At 41.4% G+C, this 21816-nt stretch overlaps 1 protein-coding gene across 2 annotated transcripts; it reads right to left on the reverse strand.

Moving 5' to 3' along the window:
* Nucleotides 1-140: 140 nt before the first annotated feature.
* Nucleotides 141-21322, reverse strand: serpini1 (serpin peptidase inhibitor, clade I (neuroserpin), member 1). Of its 2 annotated transcripts, none has more exons than XM_079679275.1 (9): nt 21169-21322; nt 9727-10018; nt 8698-8928; nt 7878-8072; nt 5574-5778; nt 4779-4876; nt 2844-2930; nt 2353-2442; nt 141-1723 (listed from the first exon to the last, which is right to left on the reverse strand). In XM_079679275.1, the coding sequence occupies exons 2-9, from the start codon at nt 9995-9997 to the stop codon at nt 1647-1649; spliced, it is 1254 nt and encodes a 417-aa protein (XP_079535401.1). In that variant the 5' UTR covers nt 9998-10018; nt 21169-21322; the 3' UTR covers nt 141-1646. The 2 variants fall into 2 exon arrangements, with proteins under 2 accessions (XP_079535401.1, XP_079535402.1); XM_079679276.1 differs by lacking the exon at nt 21169-21322 and adding an exon at nt 10892-13016.
* Nucleotides 21323-21816: the final 494 nt, after the last annotated feature.

A 21816-nucleotide genomic window follows, 5' to 3' on the forward strand; every position in this document is an offset into this window, starting at 1 on the left:
ACTTTTTTTGAATCAAGACAAAAAAAAGAGAAGATAAATAAACAATAAATAAATGTTTCAAATTAAAAACATTTTCAAATAAATAAATGTTTCACACTTTAAATGGCTGCTGTATCAAGCTTACATAAAAAAGGACACAGTTTTAAAGTTTTAAATGGGAACAAATTCATGTTTATTGAGTAAAAGACTACAGCTGGTGTTTCTGTTTCTCCCTGTATGTACATCCAGAAAATGGTGCAAGCAGATCTTCTTCAGTGCGCCTGCCTGCATGCTCCGGTCCGTCTCCATAGCAACCCGCCTTAGTTACGCAGCCTCCCCTGCTCACCTGTGAGATGCCCAGCTGGGGCCTGATCAACCACTCAAATAAGGCATATAAGTTAATCAGCAGTGTGCCCTACCGTGTAAAAAATGACTAGAATACTGTCAGTGTATTACTAAGATTCAGTGTATAGGGAATGTGACGTCGTCAGCGGCAAGTCGGCCATCTTTGGAGGATACTTGTCGATAAACAACCTATTGACTTTGACTGTACAGCGAGTGGAGTAGCTGTAACTTTTTGACTTTAAACGTTTTAAATATGTTCGGTAGGCCACTGTAATATTAGTGGCTGTAACACCAATGAACAAAAACAAAAAAAAGACGACGGGATTACATGTTATTCTTTTAAACTATCATGGAAACGAGCGAGAAGTAGCAAACTTCAGCAAGAGACGCTGAGTTGTGTTGGTTGTCAGCCATCTGCTGAACTACAGTAACACAAACCACTACGCTGGGAATAGGATTTCTAACAGGAAATATCGCAGGACACGTACATTTACTGAGAGATTGATTAAGCATGACATGCCGACATTAAGTTAGCACTCAGTTAGCATAACATTAGCTGTCTTACTTCCGTCTGGATTATTTTATTGTTATATAAAAATTAACCTGTAGATTTGAAGGTCCTGTGTGTCCTGTGTACTCGTTTGTAAACTTGACATGGTCATCCAAATGTTTAATATTTAAATATGTGTGAACACTAACTAAATAACGCTCCTCTGTTTCTGCCCAGAGGTTTTCTTTGTAAGGGCATTAATATTTATTCAATTCCGATGGGAAAACGCTGATAGATATTGATGGCTGCTGCTATCCTCCAAAGATGGCCGAGGTGCATTCTGGGGCATCGCATTCCCTGTAGGGACAAAAATGTCTATTCTGCAATAAATACTGAGTATATATGTTAATATAGAACACAATGTCGAATGTACAGGGATGTAATTAAAGCAGAAATATGTTTGTGCCTGGTGTGTGTGCGTGTGTGTGTGTGTGTGTGTGTGTGTGTGTGTGTGTGTGTGTGTGTGTGTGTGTGTAGGCGCAGGTGGGTTTGAAGCTGCTGAACTTAAAGGGGTTGTGCGTGGATTACGTGTGTTTTCTTTTCGTCATATACAAACCGTTGTGTTACCAGAGAATATGTACATCTTCATTTTTTCTGCTTGTCTGTATACAAGAGTTTTAAAGCTTCCAGTATCAAAACACAGTCACGTTTATATGTCATATTTCAATATATAATATATCGTGTTATATATTTTTTAAAGGAGTATAAAACACAGCTGAAGATGGCGATAGAGGATAGGTAGCGTTTATGACGTCAGGATCTGAGATCTGTTTTACATGGAGTCAAAGTCCTGGTCGTTGGGGTCGACGACCTCGGGGGTCATGACCCTGCCCATGAAGAGGATGGTCCCTGAGGAAGACATATAGAACGTCAGGTCAAAACACACATTCACTGAATCAGACGCACGTTTACATGCACAGAGACACACAGAGACACAGTGAGACACACAGAGACACAAAGAGACACACAGAGACACACAGAGACACAAAGAGACACACAGAGACACACAGAGACACACAGAGACACAAAGAGACACACAGAGACACAAAGAGACACACAGAGACACACAGAGACACACAGAGACACAAAGAGACACACAGAGACACACAGAGACACGCAGAGACACGCAGAGACACGCAGAGGCACACAGAGAAATACAGAGACATACAGAGACACACAGAGACACACAGAGACATACAGAGACACGCAGAGGCACGCAGAGACACACAGAGACACGCAGAGGCACACAGAGACATACAGAGACACACAGAGACACACAGAGACACACAGAGACACGCAGAGACACACAGAGACACACAGAGACACACAGAGACACAGAGACACGCAGAGGCACGCAGAGACACACACACACACACACAAACACAAACACACACACACACACACACACACACACACACACACACACACACACACACACACACACACACACACACACACACACACACACACACACACACCTGTCCTCCGGTTTCTAATGACGAAGAAGAACGGGTGATCGGCCATGACCTGCGGGTACAACACCAGAGTCCGGGTGAGGGCGATCATTCCTGAGAGAGAGGGAGGGAGAGGGGGACAAAACACAATCATTATTTATTCATCTATTTATGCATTTATTTGTTCATTAATATATTTATTTGTTCATTTATTTATGTATCTATTCATTATTTTAAGGTTTAATTCATTAAGGTATGTATTTATTCATTCATTTTCTTGTAGGAAAGGGAATATTTTTTATTAAATCCAAAATAAAATAAACACACAACATACAAGAAAACAAAGTAAGTTGAAGCGGAAGGGCAAAAAGCTTCTAATAAAAATAAATGAATAACAGCATAAAATAAAATACCAATGAATCTGAATCTGTTTGAATATATACTTATATGAATAATTATCTTTAGATAAATGTATATAAATGTGTGTGTGCAACAAGTCCTGAGCGGTAACATACCTGATCCAACGGCTCCTTCTGCTCCCTCCTCCGTCACCTCCAGGTACGCCTTCTGCACCGCCTTCCCAATGTGCAGGTCCTTACCATCTGTTACACACACACACACACACACACACACACACACACACACACACACACACACACACACACACACACACACACACACACACACACACACACACACACACACACACACACACACACACACACACACACACACACACACACACACACACACACACACACACACACACACACACACACACACACACACACACACACACACACACACACACACACACACACACACACACACACACAGTAAATAACACTCGTCCACTGAGCATCACTTTCTGCAGCTCCATTTAAAAGGAAATCTGGTCCGCTGCGACAGAACATCTCTAGGATTTGATTTAAAGCAGGCAGCATGTCCTCTGAGAACATGCAGAGGTGAGGAGGCTTTGAGCGGGGACAGGATGTTCCGACGTGCAGTACAGCCTGCAGACGGAGATTTCACAACATCATTTCAGCTCCACCTGACCAGGAGGAACACGCTGTTCAGCACGAAGCCAAAAGGCTCTGAGAATGTAAGCATTACAGCACCTTATCTAAATATTATGTTTATTTTATTTTCTAAACATATATTTATTTTTACAATTTTACTTCACATTATTATTTTTGAATACAATATTTTTCATTCTATTTTGAATTGACTTTAACACCCTATGTTTATATTAATATGCTTTTTAAATATCTTTTATTTCACATTCACGTTTTATACATATTTTTATTATTTTTTATCTTATATTGGACATTTCACTTTAACTACCTATGTTTATATAAATATCATTATTTAATATTTGATTGCACATTCTTAATTTAAAGGTCACCTATCATGCTATTTTTTGGCAATAGCATAGGTCTCAGATATATAAAAAACATGTCTATGAAGTGTTTTGCTCAAACTACCAAACAGATCACCCATTCTAGCCATGCCTCATATCCCTCTATTTCACTTCCTGTTTCAAAAGTGCTGATTTGGGTATAAAGCAAAACAAATTGATAAAGAAAAGGAGGGGGCTGAGCTCATGCGAGACCCGGCAGCTACTGTCTAAACTAAAGACTGCGGTGATGAAAACGCCATATTATTTCTGAAACAGTATGGAGCTCAAAGGCTCTCTCTCTTGCCGGTTATACCACAAGGTGAGTTCCTTTTTACTTCCTGCTTCTTCACACACATGCTCTCCTGTACAGGTTAGCTCTGAGTGTTAGCAATGCTAATGTAAACACAGACCATATTACGTCCAAAACAGTCGGGCATTGTTTCTGATAGCAACTTTCTGATAGGGCCGTGGGTCCACATTTCAGATATTACGTCATATCAAACGCAAATCTGGATCAGCTCCGTCGTAGCCCCGTTTTTAGAGATTTGGGTACGGAGGAAAAGAGAGGGTTTTATTTTCTGACGTTGCGTGAGTTCCCCGACACACCAGGGACACATCTTTATGTATAAAAGACATAAAAAAGTGCATTTTGCATGATAGGTCCCCTTTAACTGAATTTTATATAAATATATATATATTTTATTTTATATTTATGGTATGATTCTTGGACATGGGTCTTATCTTCAGCTAACAATATTTTATTGTATGTTTGACTTATATGTATGTCTTCTTTCTCTTTGCCTCTGTGCATATCCCTCTCTCCGGATCTATTTTTGTCCGATGATGATGTGACAGCTCTGACCTGCCCACTCGCTGCCGGTTACCGTGGTTACCTGAGAAAAGTACCGGAGTTAACTTCACTGCAGCCAAGGAGCAGAAATATGAAATCACCTTCTCACACTGAACCCTGCTCTGTTTCTATATCTGTGAGGTTTATAAAATAACTTAATGCTAAGTCGCACATTTTGCCTCACGCAGAGCGGAGTGTTACCTGTCATGGCGGAGAGATCAGCATCGTTAGTGAAGATGTTTTTTATTCCCAGATCCTGCAGCGTGCTCCTCAGGTCGATCTTCTGCTCCACTTTGAACCTGGGGGAAAGCCATGAGAATTTAAGAAAAACAGCAGATGCCACGTGATGATGGTCGGAAGTATGAGGTGGATGCAAAGGCAGGCCAACTTTACATGGGGGGGCTATCGTGCTGGGACCAGATATTTTATGAGAGGGGCACTGACACAGTGTTCAGAATTTCACTATTCTTGGTTAGGGTTAGAGTCATTGCACACAAACAATCCTCATAAAATAACATGATAGGTATTTGCTTTAGTAGAGTTTGTGTCACTTTTTTATTAAAGGGACCCTTTTATGCTCATTTCCAGGTTCATATTTGTACTTAGTGTCTCGACTGTGACATGTTTACAAGTGCCTAAAAGGATTATTTCTGAAAAGTATGTTGCTAAATAGCTTACACCAAGAAATGTTGACTGAATAATGAGAGCTCCTGGAGAAAGGTACCATGAGTAGATGATAACTTATCATTTTGTCACAAAGAAAAACACAAAACCAAGACGTCAGTGTGCTGGGTTGGCAAAGTCAAATGTTGTTATTGTTATGTTTTATCGATTTAAAGCAAAGGATTTTAAAAATGTCCCCCTCAGGAACTATAAAGAATCCTTCTATTTGAAAATGTAGCAAACCACTAATGGACGCACAAGTAACCAAGGCATGTCGAGGGGAATTAGGTACACAAAACAGAAGATGTTGTATAGCAGGTATTCCTCTCTCACCTGGGCATGTAGACCTCCACCTTCTGCCGCTTGACGTTGTTGGCCCACTCCTCCAGCAGCGCTGCTTTGAAGATGGGCTCCAGCGAGGCCAGAGGCACTTCCTGCCGCGGCAGAACGATCAACATGGACATGTCCTCGCCCTCGTACGGCATCTCCAGCACCTGGTACACACCGCCAGCCTCCTGCGAGCCGTCGCTGAACTCACCTGGTGGCGAGGAGACAAACACAATGCAGGTATAAGTACACACACACACACACACACACACACACACACACACACACACACACACACACACACACACACACACACACACACACACACACACACACACACACACACACACACACACACACACACACACACACACACACACACACACACACACACACACACACACACACACACACACACACACACACACACACACACACACACACACACACACACACACACACACACACACACACACAAACACACACACCCTCCTGTAATGTGACTGTTGACTTGGCTGAGGAGGCAGTAAGCACGTTAAACCACATCGATCAACAGCATTGATCAAGTGTGTGTGGTCATTTCCCTGATGCACTAATTACAAACCACAGTTTTTTTTAAAAACCACTAACATTTTCTACACACTGTATTTGAGCACGAAAGGCTGTTTCTACAATCTCTTTCTCACTGCAAAACTGCAAGCAGCAAATAAATCCAATTTGGGCTCCAAAAAAACATTCTGCATGTATTTACACACATTTAGAGCAAAATTCATCACACGAAGATAGACCCAGATCTTCTTAGAGACACACTAGAGAGGATGAGAAAGCCACAGATATAGATTATAATCAAGAAAAGCCAATAAGCATTTAGTTAAATTAAATGAAACACATATCTTCTTGAGATAATCCTTTTATCCTCAAAACGTCCACCTAGAATTAAAATTCAAAGAAAACATTATCCCCCTCACTGAGGTATTTGCATTTGTGTGTGATGGAGATTACAGAGCGTTTAACATCCCCAGTCTTTATCTCAATCTTGGCACATTATTTTTCTTTTGAAGCTTCTTAAAAAGGGAAACAAAAAGCGTTTCATCCTTCATTAACTTACATGTGGCGTCTTGTTTTTGTATGTATGCACAGTGAGGCGATGTTGCAGCAGACAGCGGGGTGGGGTTTCTAAAAACAGTTTACATGATTGTGCTTCAGAATTCAAAAGCAGATTTCTCCCGAGGACCTGTCCCTGTTCTCCTGTTTTACACACACACACACACACACACACACACACACACACACACACACACACACACACACACACACACACACACACACACACACACACACACACACACACACACACACACACACACACACACACACACACACACACACACACACACACACACACACACACACACACACACACACACACACACACACACACACACACACACACACACACAATATATATATATACAGTTTTCTCCATCAGAAAACACAGTGGAATACTTTGTGTATCAGCAGAAGACAGACAGGAAGTAAACACTAGCGCCCAAAACACCTCCATTAGACTCCTTTGTTTACTTCCGGAACATAGTGACATCACTAAGTAACCCTCACACTTCTATTGGCTAGCGCTCTAATACATTGTACGTGATAGGCTAACGGGCGGGACATCTATAAACAGTTTCAGACAGAGGGTGAAGAGAGGTGCTGCAGCACAGGCAGTTTGACAAAAATAAAGAGCTTTTTGAACATTAAAGCGTGGAGGCGTGTCACAGTAGAGGAACTAAATACTAATATGAATCTGAAAATGAGCATACAGGGCCCCTCTAACTCAAACTGTCACAGTATCGCTAATATTGTATGACATTAACAAAGTAGGCTTTAAAATAGTACATCTGGATCCATTAGATATACCAGAGTGTATGCTAGTGAAGACTAGCATACGCATTAAAGCTCACTGAGCAGAAAAGACGAGCCTCGTGGGAATAACACTCCAAATATGAATATTTCAGATCTAAGATTCCCATTTTAAATATCCCCGGGAAATACCAGCCCAAATGTAAGGGCTTCACACACACACACACACACACACACACACACACACACACACACACACACACACACACACACACACACACACACACACACACACACACACACACACACACACACACACACACACACACACACACACACACACACACACACACACACACACACACACACACACACACACACACACACACACACACACACACACACACACACACACACACACACACACACACACACACACCTCCTCCCTACCGTAGTAGAAGTCTCCCTGCTGGTACATCATGAGCGTCTGGACCTCGGAGCCGTCGTCTCGGCTGAAGGAGAAGGTCCTGGTGTTTTCTGGCCTGAACTGGTTTTTCCAGGAGCCCCTGAAGTAGACGGCGTTCACCAGCGTCAGGCGGGTCACGCTGCTGAAGTCATCGGCTGAGAAAAGATCATGGATCTTACCTGGAGAGGGGGGGGGGGGGTTGTACAGGATCTAGATTAGTTTACATAGTCCTGAGAGCACCTGAGAAAACCTCTGTTACAAGTAAAAGTCCTTAAATTCTAAATCTTCCTCGGTAAAATCAAATATACTTGAAGTACCAAAACAAAAAATACTCATTATGCAGAATGGCCAATTCTGAACCAATGTATATTTGATCACTGGGTTATAATTATTGATCCATTGATCCTGTTAAACTGGCTTTCAATTCAATTGCAATTATTCTTATTCCATTCTTACTTTATTATTTTATTCTTATTTCGTTTTTTATTTATTATTAAAATGTTGTTTGTTCGGTCCTCTGCTGTTATCAAGTTTCCTCATTAATCACAAAGCTGTATGTTACTGTGTGTTAGTATTGTTTTTGCTTTGTGAAGCACTTTGTGTTACCGTTGTGTATGAAAAGTGCCCTAAAAGTTTGATTTGATGTAATTAATGTGATCATGGTATCATTTTAATTTTGCAGCTGGTAAAATAGGAGCTAACATGAATGACTTTTTAAACTGCCATGTATTCATTACAATTGTTTTGGTAGAAGATGATGCGATCAAACAATCAGATGAGATTGTGAGCGTCTCTCTAACTCACTCTCGGTGTGATTCTCCACCCAGGTGTTGATTTGATCGGCCACGGCAGCTGATTCGCTGAAGTCCACGGTCTCCACGTCAGCCTGGAAGTACTTCTTCATCAGATGCAGGAACTCGGGGTTGAAGGTGATGCCTTCCTGCAGGAGGAGGCTGTTGGCGAACCGGATTACGTAGTGGGCGTTGTCTTCAGACAGCGCCGCCGTCAGGTTCTGCAGCAAAGAGAACTCCACGCCTAAAGGACAGAGAGACACGTCCATAATGTAGCTGTGTGTCCAGAGGACAGTGATCCGACAAAGATGTGCTTTTTAGTTAAACAATGCTACAGCAATTGGAACAAAAACCCCACCCCAGTAGAACTAACACACATTTTGTACATTTAGCTTCTTCATGGTTAAATGCACTCAGTGCCTGTTCTTCACCATATTTTCTTGGGTGCACATCAAATGCTGCACACAAACAAGAGGCAGTGTTTATCATTTTTAGGTTAGTATAACGATGTAGACAACGAAACAATTTGATTGTAATTTGTGTCTCTAACTCAGTTAACATGGTATGACATCATTAAAAACAAAACACAAAGTATTTGAATAAAAACTGAATCATCATAGACTCTTCCTTTGGAGGGGGACCACAGGTGGGTCCAAGCCCAGTGTAATAGGGGCACTGGTCCCAGCTGCACTGCACTGCACCCCCCCCTTGGGAACTGGTCATGCAGCTAAATGACATGTGATGTTATGAAATCGTATTCAACTCCTCTTCCTTCCCCCACCGATAGCCCTAATGCTGGTGTGTTTGCGGCTGTGGCTCCGGTTAAAGCAGTCTTTAAATAAAATCATAAACGATATTATTATTGACTCTTATTTTGCAGGGGGGGGCAACAGGGGGTTCCAAGCTTAGTGTTACAGGGGCACTGGAAAGCACCCGGGACCACCCATGCAGCTGAATGAAATGTAATTCAATCATTTATTAAACTGCCCTTCCTTAACCCACCTGTAACACTAATGCTGGTGAACTTGTGTTAGTCTCTCACCTGGCAGCAGATGACTGAAGCCCACCGCCTGGCGGATCTCCTCCAGCGAGGCCCCCCGGGCCCCCAGCTCCACCATGCCCAGGGCCAGAGCCACGCTGAGCGGGGAGAAGACGATGTTGTCTTGGTCCCCGGCCGCCTGCAGCCGGTGGTACAGTCTGACCGAGAACTCTGCTGTCGTGTCCTCCGGAATGTCCGCCGCCCGGCAACTGTAGCGCGGCAACAGGAAGAGGAGGAGGAGGAGGAGCGGGGAGAACACGTCCAGGATCAACATCGCAGCACGGACTACAGACAGCTGGAGGGGGAGAGAGGAAGAGATGAGGGATTTAATGTGATGTGTAAAAAATATGAGGTGTGAAGGAGGCAGAAAAAAGAAGAAAGGTGGGGAGGAAGGAATGGAGAGAAAAGGGGGAGGATTGCAAAACAGGAGGGAGGGGTTGAGAAAGATAAAGGTATAGAAGATTACTGCGTATGGGAGAAAAAGAGATGAAGGTCAAGAGGATTTTGAAAGTAGAGAGGGTCGGGTTGTGGAGGCAGGAAACATCTTTCATCTGACATTCTGCCAATTTAAAGAGGGCATACGATGCTTATTTTCAGGGTCATATATTAGTATGTTGTGCCTCTACTGTGTCTCCAGGCTTTAATGTGCAAAAAGCTATGTTTCACCCTCTGTCTGAAACCAGAGCCCAGTCTGCTCTGATTGGTTAGCTGGCTGGCTCTGCTGTGATTGGTCAACCCCTTAGCGTACTAATGTGTTGTGAGCGCTGGCCAATAGAAGTGTGAGTGTTACATAGTGATGTCACTTTGTTACAGAGCTTTGGGTTTGTAGCCTCTGCAGACCATTTAAATCACAAAAACCTATATAACACACTAAAGGAAAGGGAATACCCCAACAAGACATATAGAGTCTCTCTAAGATGCCCAAACAAACATGTATCGTATAACAGAGAAATATTGAAAGGGAGAGAAACATATCCGCAATACGGTCTGGAATAACACATTTCTTTTGTTGTTTGTCCCTGTGCTGGGCTGTTGGCATTATGCAGTGTGTATTATGGGCTGGAATCTGCTGGCGGCTGCTGTGTGTGTGTGTGTGTGTGTGTGTGTGTGTGTGTGTGTGTGTGTGTGTGTGTGTGTGTGTGTGTGTGTGTGCCAGGTCACAATGTACCTGAGAGTCAACAACAATAGGCGGCAGATACAGAAGCAGAGCCCCATCCTGTTGTCCTTTTCCTCTGCTGTGCCCTGGGATTGGCACAAAGAGCAATGTTCCCTTTCAAAATAAAAGCGCTACAGCCTCGGGGACGCGTAAATGTCACGCCCTACAGGATTAGTCCAGTGATATTTCTTCTTATTGTAATTGTATTCTATGAAAGACCAAAACCAAGGATGAATTGATCCTGCTGTTCTGTGTCTGATGGAGCCAAAGCGTATTCCTCTGTGGCCGTTGTCGTGCAAAAACTATGAATGTATCAGAGCCACACTGTTGGGTGTAATGTTGCCATGTCGACGTGCATTCTTTTGACTCCATCCCACACCTCCCACCTGTTTCAAATCGTCACTAGATTACATGACATGTTACTTGTTAAACGCATTTATCCAAAGCGACTTACATACTCAATACTGTGGGCAATCCCCACAGGAGCAATTTTGGGTGAAGTGTCTCAGGGACACAACGACATGCTGACTGCAGTGGGACTCAAACTTGCTATCCTCTGATTCGAAGATCAGCGTACTAACCCACTAAGCCACAGCCTCCCTCCCACTAGAGCAATGCTTCTCAAAGTGTGGTCCGCGGACCACTGGCGGTCCGTGAGCGCACCCTAGTGGTCCGTGAGTATATTGGTAACATTTCACATTTGAAATAAATAAATACATTTAAGTTTTCTACACTCTCGCGGGAATATCTCCGCAATAGAGCGAGTTTACGTTTCACTTTCAGTTGCATGATATAGCCAAGTGCAACACCTTCATCACACATGTTGCCACTTGTTTGTACAATGTTCAGGCGATTTCTAATCTGTTCTAGAAAAACGATGTGTTTTTGATATTTGTGGAGTTAGGTGGTCCGCGAGTGTTTTTTTATTGGTTAAGTGGTCCTTGGTATGAAAAAGTTTGAGAAACACAGCACTAGAGCAATCTGTTGCTGAAAATAGTCTCCCACAAACTCACTGTTTCTGAGGATGTCCATGTTTGATAAACTCCCCCGGCCTCTGAAGCATGCCGTCTCAAGGTGTTGGGTTTAAATGGCAGAAAGGATTAACGGTGAACTTGCGTGACGTCACATTTAAATTGTGGAAATGTCAACTGCCGATCTATTCTGTCTGAGAATTAGGATTACACCGAGAGATTAGAGGGGTTTGCTTTTTAAAGGCCAGTGAGTTTAATTGCACGGAATGAATCAAGTCGTCAGGATTTGCAACTCGAACCAGGAGACGGTTCTCTTTTTTTAAGTCACGAGAGAACATTTTACAGCTGGACGTTGGGTTTCCCCTCGGTCAAAGTTGGGCTGCTATTCATCAATGGCCAATCTGACAACGTGCCACAACTCAAAAGGTCAGAATGGTGTCACTGTTACATGTAATAGCCAGCCACCCTTGATGTTATTATCCACTCTCACACAGGTTCACACACAACGATGCTCCACACACCACTTTGCCTGGCGTTGCTGCATGGCTGGCTCCTTCCCGTACAGAAAGCAGCGCTGTCTGTCTCACAAAAGTTCAGCTCCCACAGCTCAGAAGGTCAGGAACATTACCTCCATTTACATCTGTGCCAGCCGCCCTTCTTCTTACTCTCTCTGGGTCTCTTTGCCTTCAGTGACGCACAACATGTGAGAACATGGTGAACAAACGTGACTAACACTTTATTAACAGCAGTACACAAGAATGTGCCTTCAGGTGTCATTTGATTTTTCTGTTAACGTCTATTTAAAGTGCAAAGTGAATGCATCAAGGCTTTCACGACAATTGATGCGCCTCAAATCAGAATCAGGGTTATTGCCAAGTAACATCACACACACCAGGAATTAGCTTTGGTGTAGATGGTGCTTATAAACACAGGATGACGAATTAAAGAGGCCCTAATATGTTTTGGGGGGTTTTCCCTCTCCTGAAGTGTAGGGTGAAAAGAGGTGCTGCAGCACGGGCAGTATGAGAAAAATAAAGACCTTTTTGAAAATTAAAGCATGGAGACATGTCACAGTAGAGACACTACATACTAATATAAACCTGAAAATTAACATAATTATGTTGTCTTTAAATACTGTTGCAAAATTAAATATATAACGGGACCATGAGGAGAGAAATTTTACAAAACAATAAAACAAGGATTAATATCAATTTAGATTTAAGGAAACAAGGTCAGGGTAGAGATAAGAAGGATAAAAACTAGGGATGTAACGATATATCGAATATCGCAGTAAATAAATGTCTCAATACCGTCGTGAGACTGACAAAATCTACCGCAATTAAAAAAAAACAAAAAAAACCCAAAACCTTTATTTAACCAGATGGTCCCATTGGGATAATCGATAAAAAAAATTATAAAATAAAAAATTATTTTTCAATATCGCGATATTATCGTACCGTGAGTTTTTGGTATTGTTACATCCCTAGTAAAAACACCTGTGTACAAGTAAAACTGTATAAACAAGTATATTGTGACATCCTCGTGCGTGCCACACACACACACACACACACACACACACACACACACACACACACACACACACACACACACACACACACACACACACACACACACACACACACACACACACACACACACACACACACACACACACACACACACACACACACACACACACACACACACACACACACACACACACACACACACACACACACACACACACACACACACACACACACACACACACACACACACACACACACACACCGAGGCAACCAGAGCATCTGCAAGTGATGGACATTTTTCGTTTTGCCAAGCTGACAGACCTATTTCTTCCTCTTTAAAGATATCTTCCTCCTTCCACAGAGGCAGATAAAGTCTCTTTCCTCTTTGCACTGACGACACAGCATTTTCTGTCCAACCCCTCTCTCGGCAAGAACTCTTTAAACTAGCTCCAGTTCTGTCACTCAATGCTCTCGCTGACATCGCCAACAACACACACACACTCCCAGAGTTCACTCTGTAGTTTGGCAGAAACAAGGCAAGCTCCAGTCCCGGAGCACTATCCTCCTTCTTTAACCCACTTCCTGCTCCTGCTCAAATCACAGCACCTTGGTTCATATCACAGGCTCTAAGTACACTTCCAAACTCATCTGCACTTTGACGAATTCTGTGAAGAATGCTAACGTCTCCGTCCCTCTGGGAATAAACTGCAGAGAAGCGATTATCTCTTGCCCGAAAAACTTTGAATTTCTAAGATGGACACTCGGTTATAAATGTCAGAGTAATCCCGCACGATTTCACCGTGAGGATGTATAACTTATAAAAGGGGCTTTGAACGGCTGAGATGAAGACAATTTGATTATTATGCACGAATCGTCCTTGGAGAAGACACTTCCTACATGTTGTTCTGGGCTTGATAGAAGTGTATAGGTTCATGAACATTCCCACTAAAAATGAATATAAACCTACACGTGTCACACTTTCCCCAGTTTGAAAAACCACGGTCCCTCTCCTATTGATCGCCCGCTGATAAAGGAACTCCTTTGTTGGAGCAGAGGATTCACACAGAGAGTCTGCAGTGAAGACCACCAGTGGGTTGAGCCTTTAAAGAGGCCCTGTTGTTCTTTTTTTGGGGGGGTTTCCCTTTCCTGTATAGGTTTGTTTGTGTGCATGTAAATGGTCTGCAAAGGCTAAAATCCCCAAACACACATGATCCCAAACACAAAGGATCCCTCAAATAGAGTTTGCAGATCAACTTCTACATTTTCATTCGGATATTTTCACATATTTTGCTCATTAAAAAATATTTCGGTACTGCGATTTGGATAATGCACTAGTCGATATTGCTTTGATTGATTGTTCAAACATAGACTGTATTCACAACACACTCATCTTCATGGTCAAGGTAACAAACAATGTGATACGTCTATCTATGTTACTATTTCTAATGGAAGAAACAATACACTACAGGATTCATTTTGTCCTCAAATCAAGAAAACACATCATAAGTTTAGGATGACTATTCATCTTTTTTTAAAGGAAATTATAAATATTATTAAAAAAGATAAAAAAGAAAACACTCATTTAAAAAAAGGTAAGTTGATTGCCACTTCATTTTGTAGAGGTTACAGTATTGTACACCGTGCATGTTCATCATTTAAAACAAAAGGCTTTAAGATTTAACTTCAAAAGCAGCATGCAACAGCTCCCCCAAAGCAACCATTGCTGCCCCCATATTCACAGGTATTTCATTTATTTTTCATTGTATGAAATATGAAAATGCTGCGTGTCAGGGAATACGCTTCAGTGAATGACTTTTTAATTAAATCTTAGAATAAGAACGGTCCCTTTAGCAGATAAGCCTGGAGATCAAAACAACAGTGAACTAGGCCATCCCTCTTCCTGCAGACTCAAGGTGACAGTCGTTTTAAAACTGATATGTGTCGTTGCCTTGAAAGGTGAAGCTTCATTTGGCTGTGTGTCAATAACTGTCACGGGGTATAAAAACGCAGAATGAAGAAGAGGCAAGTATAAACAAAAATTAAGCTTTTAATGAAATAAAGACCAAACAAAAACAAACCAAATAAAGAAAAACGAAACAAGCTGGAGGAACAAGAGCAGGAACATAGACCACGGACAGACAAAGAACACGAGTGGAGACAGGACGATCTACAAGTACACAAGACAAATGACAAAGACAAGACGCAGGCCGTTTCTCAATGTCGAGTAAGGCCGCTCCAGAGCCACTATTTCAAGCATACTACGTCATCGAGTGGCGCTGAATGCCCGGCATACATGTGCTACCAAGCAAGCCTCCTCGACATTGAGAAACGGCCACAGCTGGAGAGGGCGGGCAGCAGGTGAACACAATCAGACAATCACACAGGCGGGAAAACAAAAACACAGGAAGGAAAACCAGACAACACCCCAAGAGAAAATTCATTTCAAAATAAAACAGGAAACATTAAACACAAAAAGTGAGATCACGACAATCGAAGACTGTTATTCAGCCATGATTAAATGTATTATTCAAACGTTGACTTTTGCATGTTTCAACAGAGCAGTTTTGAGATTTGTAGAGACGATACTCTATGTAGGGCTTACCAAGGTTAATTTGTTATTGTAAATAATAATAATAATAATAACAGATCGCTGCTAAGGATGACACTGATCAATGTGCGGTCATATCAATCCGCAGAAAGAAGTCCAGTCAATTTAACGTCAGCTGTGGACAACAATAATTTGTTTTCATCCATCAGAAGACAGCATGGAATACTTTTTGAATATTTATATTTGTATTTCTGGAGAGCAAGAAACGTAGGACTCATGTTAGCTAAACTGTCCCCAGTAAAGAAAAGTTAGATACTCTGGAAGTCAGAGAAATCAGCAGAAGAAGACAGACAGGAAGTAAAGACTAACAGGAACACAGTATGGGCTCTGGCAGTGTTTAAAGACTGGTTAATGGAAAATAATATGTGAACAGACAGTTACAGAAAACCTCGATATGCGCAGCCTACATTTTACTTGAACAAATACAATATTAATAATTAATTAATCTTGTGAGTGCAGACAGATATCGGCCAATAGGAGAATCTGAAAAAAGGGCATTAATCAGTCAACCACTGCCAAATAAAATTGCACAAAACATGGGGTTTCTGGCGCTGTGGGCGTAGCAGGAGCTCATTAGCACCGTTTACACTGACAGAAACAACTTGCTTAACAACCTCATTTTACCCTTACAGTTTATATTGTTTACAGTGGCAGACAGAATTACCCACAGCCCATCTCATTTGGCGGCTAGAGAACGACACAGAGGCAGCCTGAAGTCCCAGGATGCTCTGTGTACACTCCACAGAGGACACACAGAGGTTAACAACCCTTTATTAATCCCTGCTAACAGAGACACCCGCAGGGAGGGAGAAGGCGATAAAGAGGCTTAATAGACTGAGAGAGAGGAGCAAAAACACAACAAAGCAGGGATGATATGTGGGTGGGACTTTTCCAAAAAGACCAGACGGATAGACAGGGACAGGAAGTGAAAGGATAAATAGAGTGGTGATGGGAGGAGTAATTCTGTAGGCTGACCCAAAGTAAGCATCGCACGGGCATCTTTGACGAAAACGTTTCAGATACATACAAGTTTTAAAAAGCTAACATCAGGCTAAAGTAGGGCTGCTTGATTATGGCAAAAATCATAATCTCGATTATTTGGGTCAATAATTGATATCACGATTATTAAAAACGATTATCCATTTACTTTGAAAACATCAATTTATTGAAGTTTTTTTTTTAACAGTATGTTTTTAACAGTTGATTGATTAAGTATAATCCAACTGAAAAACCAACACAAAATTAATTAATTAAAAAAAAGGAAAAAAAAAGTAATAATAATAATTAAAAACAAATAAAAAATAATCGTTTTATTTCGATGACGTTGTTTTCGTCATCGTTGCAAGCCATAATCGTAATTGCGATTAAAATACGATTAATTGAGCAGCCCTAGGCTAAAGGAACTAAATCATGGTCACATGTCACCACCGCTAAGCTAAAGGCGGCTTCTGTTCAAGGTGATGATGTTTAGTAGTTTGTTCAGACATTTTTGCTGCAGCATAGGCGGTATGAGACAAATAAAGAACTTTACCACTATGAACCTGAGAATGAGCATAACAGGTCCTATTTAAGAAGACTTTTCCCACCATTGATGATATTTAATCGGCCCCTGCGTAGCATGAAAGATGTCTGACTGCTCCCAACACTCTGCTAAGACACTCAAAACTTCTCTTTTTCGATATCGGAAAAACACACACACGCACGCGCACACACGCATATTCAGTAACGGCTGCGGCGCTGAGGGAGCTCACAGAGGAGGTTTGAGCTGTAATTGGATCGGCCTCCATTTGGGGTCAGTGGTAAAAGTGAAAAGACTTCAGGCTTTTTCAAATGGACTAAAGACTGGGGAGACAACGGAGCACAGGAAAGGTCAACACCAACTAGTCCTGTGGGGAAGTGTGTGTGTGTGTGTGTGTGTGTGTGTGTGTGTGTGTGTGTGTGTGTGTGTGTGTGTGTGTGTGTGTGTGTGTGTGTGTGTGTGTGAGAGTGTGGGTGTTGAGGCAATGGTAAAAATGATGTGCATTTACTCAAATAATTGCAGTAGTTAACTAGCGTATTTTTATGTTATGCTACTTCAACACCACCACATTTCAGAGGGGGTATATATTATATATTTAGAATATTTCTCTCTTTGGGTGTGGGGAGGAGGGGATGAGGTGTAACAGGTAAGAGAAGGAGACGATACTGAATGCCAGGTGAAAGTCAGGTGAAGTGAGAGTGTGAGGGTGATAATGAGGTGTGTTAGGATCGCTCACACACCGATTATTTTTACGAGTTTCAGGGCGTGGAGTCGGTGAACAACTGTGAAACCAGGAAAGAGAGGAAGAGAGACAATGGAGTTGACAAGTGAGACAGTGAGGAGAATAATTCAAACTGATTAGCCATAAAGTTTGAGCGAGGGGAAAGAATGATTATGACTGAATCACTCCGACCATTTTACCGACCTCCGCAAAGAGAGCTGTCTCTGTCGCTCAACTGCACTAAGCCCTGCTCAGGGACACCACTCATTCAGAGGATCGATTCCAGGGTGTGTGTGTGTGTGTGTGTGTGTGTGTGTGTGTGTGTGTGTGTGTGTGTGTGTGTGTGTGTGTGTGTGTGTGTGTGTGTGTGTGTGTGTGTGTGTGTGTGTGTGTGTGTGTGTTCTCTAATACTAAAATAATTTTGCACAAAAAATAAATAAAATACTGTTTTATTATAATTCTGAATTATCAAAAGATTATCTGAGATTGATTGATCTTAAACGTTTCTTTAACAAGTATGGAGATTTTAAAAAAAAGTTTTAAAAAGTAGAAGAAAGAAATAAGGAAAAGGGAAAATAGAAAAACAAATACGCAGCATTGGAAAAAATAAATAAAATACTAACAATTTTTATTTTGAATGTTTAAATGTCAGTTTTTTTAGATATGAACAATTCACAGTTTAATGCATTTATTCAAATAAACAATTAATTTCCTATTTTTCTTTATACTCTATGTAACTTCCTGATATAACTCCTGACCTGTTTCTCTCTGAATCTCTCCCCTTTCATCCTCTATCCGGCCAGGTATAAAATAATCCCTTGTGTAAATGCTGCAGCATGTACAGGGACAAACCTGTGCCCGAGTGTGTGTGTGTGTGTGTGTGTGTGTGTGTGTGTGTGTGTGTGTGTGTGTGTGTGTGTGTGTGTGTGTGTGTGTGTGTGTGTGTGTGTGTGTGTGTGTGTGAGTGTGTGTGTGTGGTGTGCCTCAGTGTGCTTAGAAAGTGAAGGGAAAAGTGGAACAAATGCATAAATCAAACTGATGAAAGTGACAGTAATGTTGGATTGTCCGGCTCTTTTTCAGTATGTTTTTCACGTGTTTCAAATCCATTAAAGAGAGACGAATATGCACTTTTCTTGCTGATCACTGCCTCCCTTTTGTTCTTACTGCATTTCCAGTAAATTCAAATTCAGTAACCGTGGGCTTACATTTATTTCAGGACAAAGAAAGATTCAATTAGATTTTTTTTCACTTCACACTGCAGCATATAGCAGGTTTGACTCAAGCCTATAAGGAAATGCGTGAATTCTTACTAGCTATAAGAGTAGCAATAATTAACAAATGACAAGGACTTGGTTTCAAGATAATAACTATAATAGGCCCTTTTATTCTTTTTTCTCTCTTTTCCCCTTTTCTGATTTGTTAGTTATTTGATATACTTTAGTTTTAATTGTATCTCTTTTTGCATGTATTATATGCCTGTAACAATATCATTTCTTAAAAGATGCAAAAAGGAAAATGTCCGAGTTAACTTAATTATAATTTTCTCTGAACAGAAATCAACACACACACACACACACACACACACACACACACACACACACACACACACACACACACACACACACACACACACACACACACACACACACACACACACACACACACACACACACACACACACACACACACACACACACACACACACACACACACACACACACACACACACACACACACACACACACACACACACACACACACCTCCTGTTGTGCAAGGCTGATTTGAAGGAAATTTAATTATTGAAATGCAATTAATGCAGCGCTCTGTGAGAACAGGCGGCACACACGCACGCACTGATCAACACCAACACAGGAGGGCATATGGAGGATACAGCAGGATATATATTATGAGCTGAGATTAACCAGCGATTCGGATGCACATGGGATTAATACATTGAGATGATGACTGGAAAGGATGTTTTTTCTGAATATGGATCTGATGGAACTCTGTGCATACATGAGGATTTAGGAGGTCATTATCTTAGTTGCAGATATAAAGAGATCATAGGTGGATTGAGAGGGTGAGACATAAGAATGAGCACTGAATTGCTCCTATTGACCATGTTTTTGCTCACATGGTGTCTCATGAGATAACATGAGGTGCAATACCATTTTTCACATATCATATTTAAGTTTTAATTACAAGAGATGTGTTGTGTTGATCTCTTTTTTATTTCTGAACTAGCTTCCACCTACCGTGAATTGTAAGCAAAAAACATCTACACAAACCTGTATGCAGGAATAACAAGTGGTGTGTGTGTGTGTGTGTGTGTGTGTGTGTGTGTGTGTGTGTGTGTGTGTGTGTGTGTGTGTGTGTGTGTGTGTGTGTGTGTGTGTGTTGTTTGTTTGTTTGTGTATGGGGTGGGGATACGGTGGGATCCGGCTACTACAATCTGCCTTCACACACACTCACTCACTCACTGCGCCTTTGCCTGTATTTCAAGGACAAGAACCACACTGCACTGAGCGTGTTTCTAATGGAAGAGACTATACAAAAACCAGAGTTACCATTATAACCCACAAACAAAATGTGAAACAGCATTGGATGGTGGACACGGGAAACATCTTTAGTCAAAACGCGTATGGAAATAGGATTGGCTCCAATCTGCGTCTCCACCCTCCCCCTTGTTAAAAACCTACACATGTTGATTATAGCGTCATAACCCCTATTATAATGCACCTTAAAAAAAATACAGCACATTGCTACACCAACATACACCTTCAATATTCTATGGACAAGCTCAGAAATTGGTAATTTTTTTCTTCCAAAAAATAAACATTTACGGTTTGTTGTCCTATCATTTCATTCAAATAAACCAGTGCAGGTTTAGTATGGGAACCAGTTGTAGGTTATGACAAAATAAAAAAAATCGTCTCTTACCGATAAATGGTGTTTGGTTTGATGGATGGATGTGTCTCTCTGCTGCTCTCCTCCAGAACCGCAGCTCGATGCCTGATCGTTTGCCGCAGACCACGCCCCCTCTCTACACTGATTGGTCCAATGAACGTCTGCCAAAGAGTATGAACGTAAAACAAAATAGTTCCTTGTTCCTGTTTCCGTCTTTGCTTTATTGAACGATCAATAGTTTGCCCTTATCTTATAAATAGTTGCTAAAGTCTAAAGTTACCTTCCATTTCTTCGTTTTTATATAGATGTGTAGAAAAATCATTTGATTTTTTCAATTGCTCATTTCATTTCACATACCTCAATTTCTATGGATTCTAGCTAGGCCTAACATGTCCCTTCTACAACGGTTAGCCTAGTTTGTTTTGAGAAAATAAGCAGTTATATTGTTAAATTAATAAAGTTTGAAAAGGTTTTTAAGAATTCCCGTTAATATGTAAAAACCGAGGCGTTTTGATTTAAAGTTTAAAGCTGGAAGTAGTTGACATGGGAAGATAACTATCTTGTCCCACAGTGCGGCAGTTAATTTCGGGTCGTTCTTGCTATTTTTACTCCAAATAAATACACCACCCTACCGAGGACAGAGAGCCTTGTTGTTCGTTTTTTTAGGAAGTGGAAAAGGTA

The sequence above is a fragment of the Notothenia rossii genome, assembly GCF_949606895.1.
Source record: "Notothenia rossii genome assembly, chromosome: 4".
Taxonomy (NCBI): domain Eukaryota; kingdom Metazoa; phylum Chordata; class Actinopteri; order Perciformes; family Nototheniidae; genus Notothenia; species Notothenia rossii.

Coding starts and splice junctions, on each gene's coding strand:
- serpini1 (XM_079679275.1), bottom strand. CDS start 9,997: ATGTTGATCCTGGACGTGTTCTCCCCGCTCCTCCTCCTCCTCCTCTTC. Junction 5,779..7,877: donor GCAGGGAGACTTCTACTACG/GTAGGGAGGAGG, acceptor CCTCGCCACCAG/GTGAGTTCAGCGACGGCTCG. Junction 2,931..4,778: donor TGATCTCTCCGCCATGACAG/GTAACACTCCGC, acceptor TGTGTGTAACAG/ATGGTAAGGACCTGCACATT.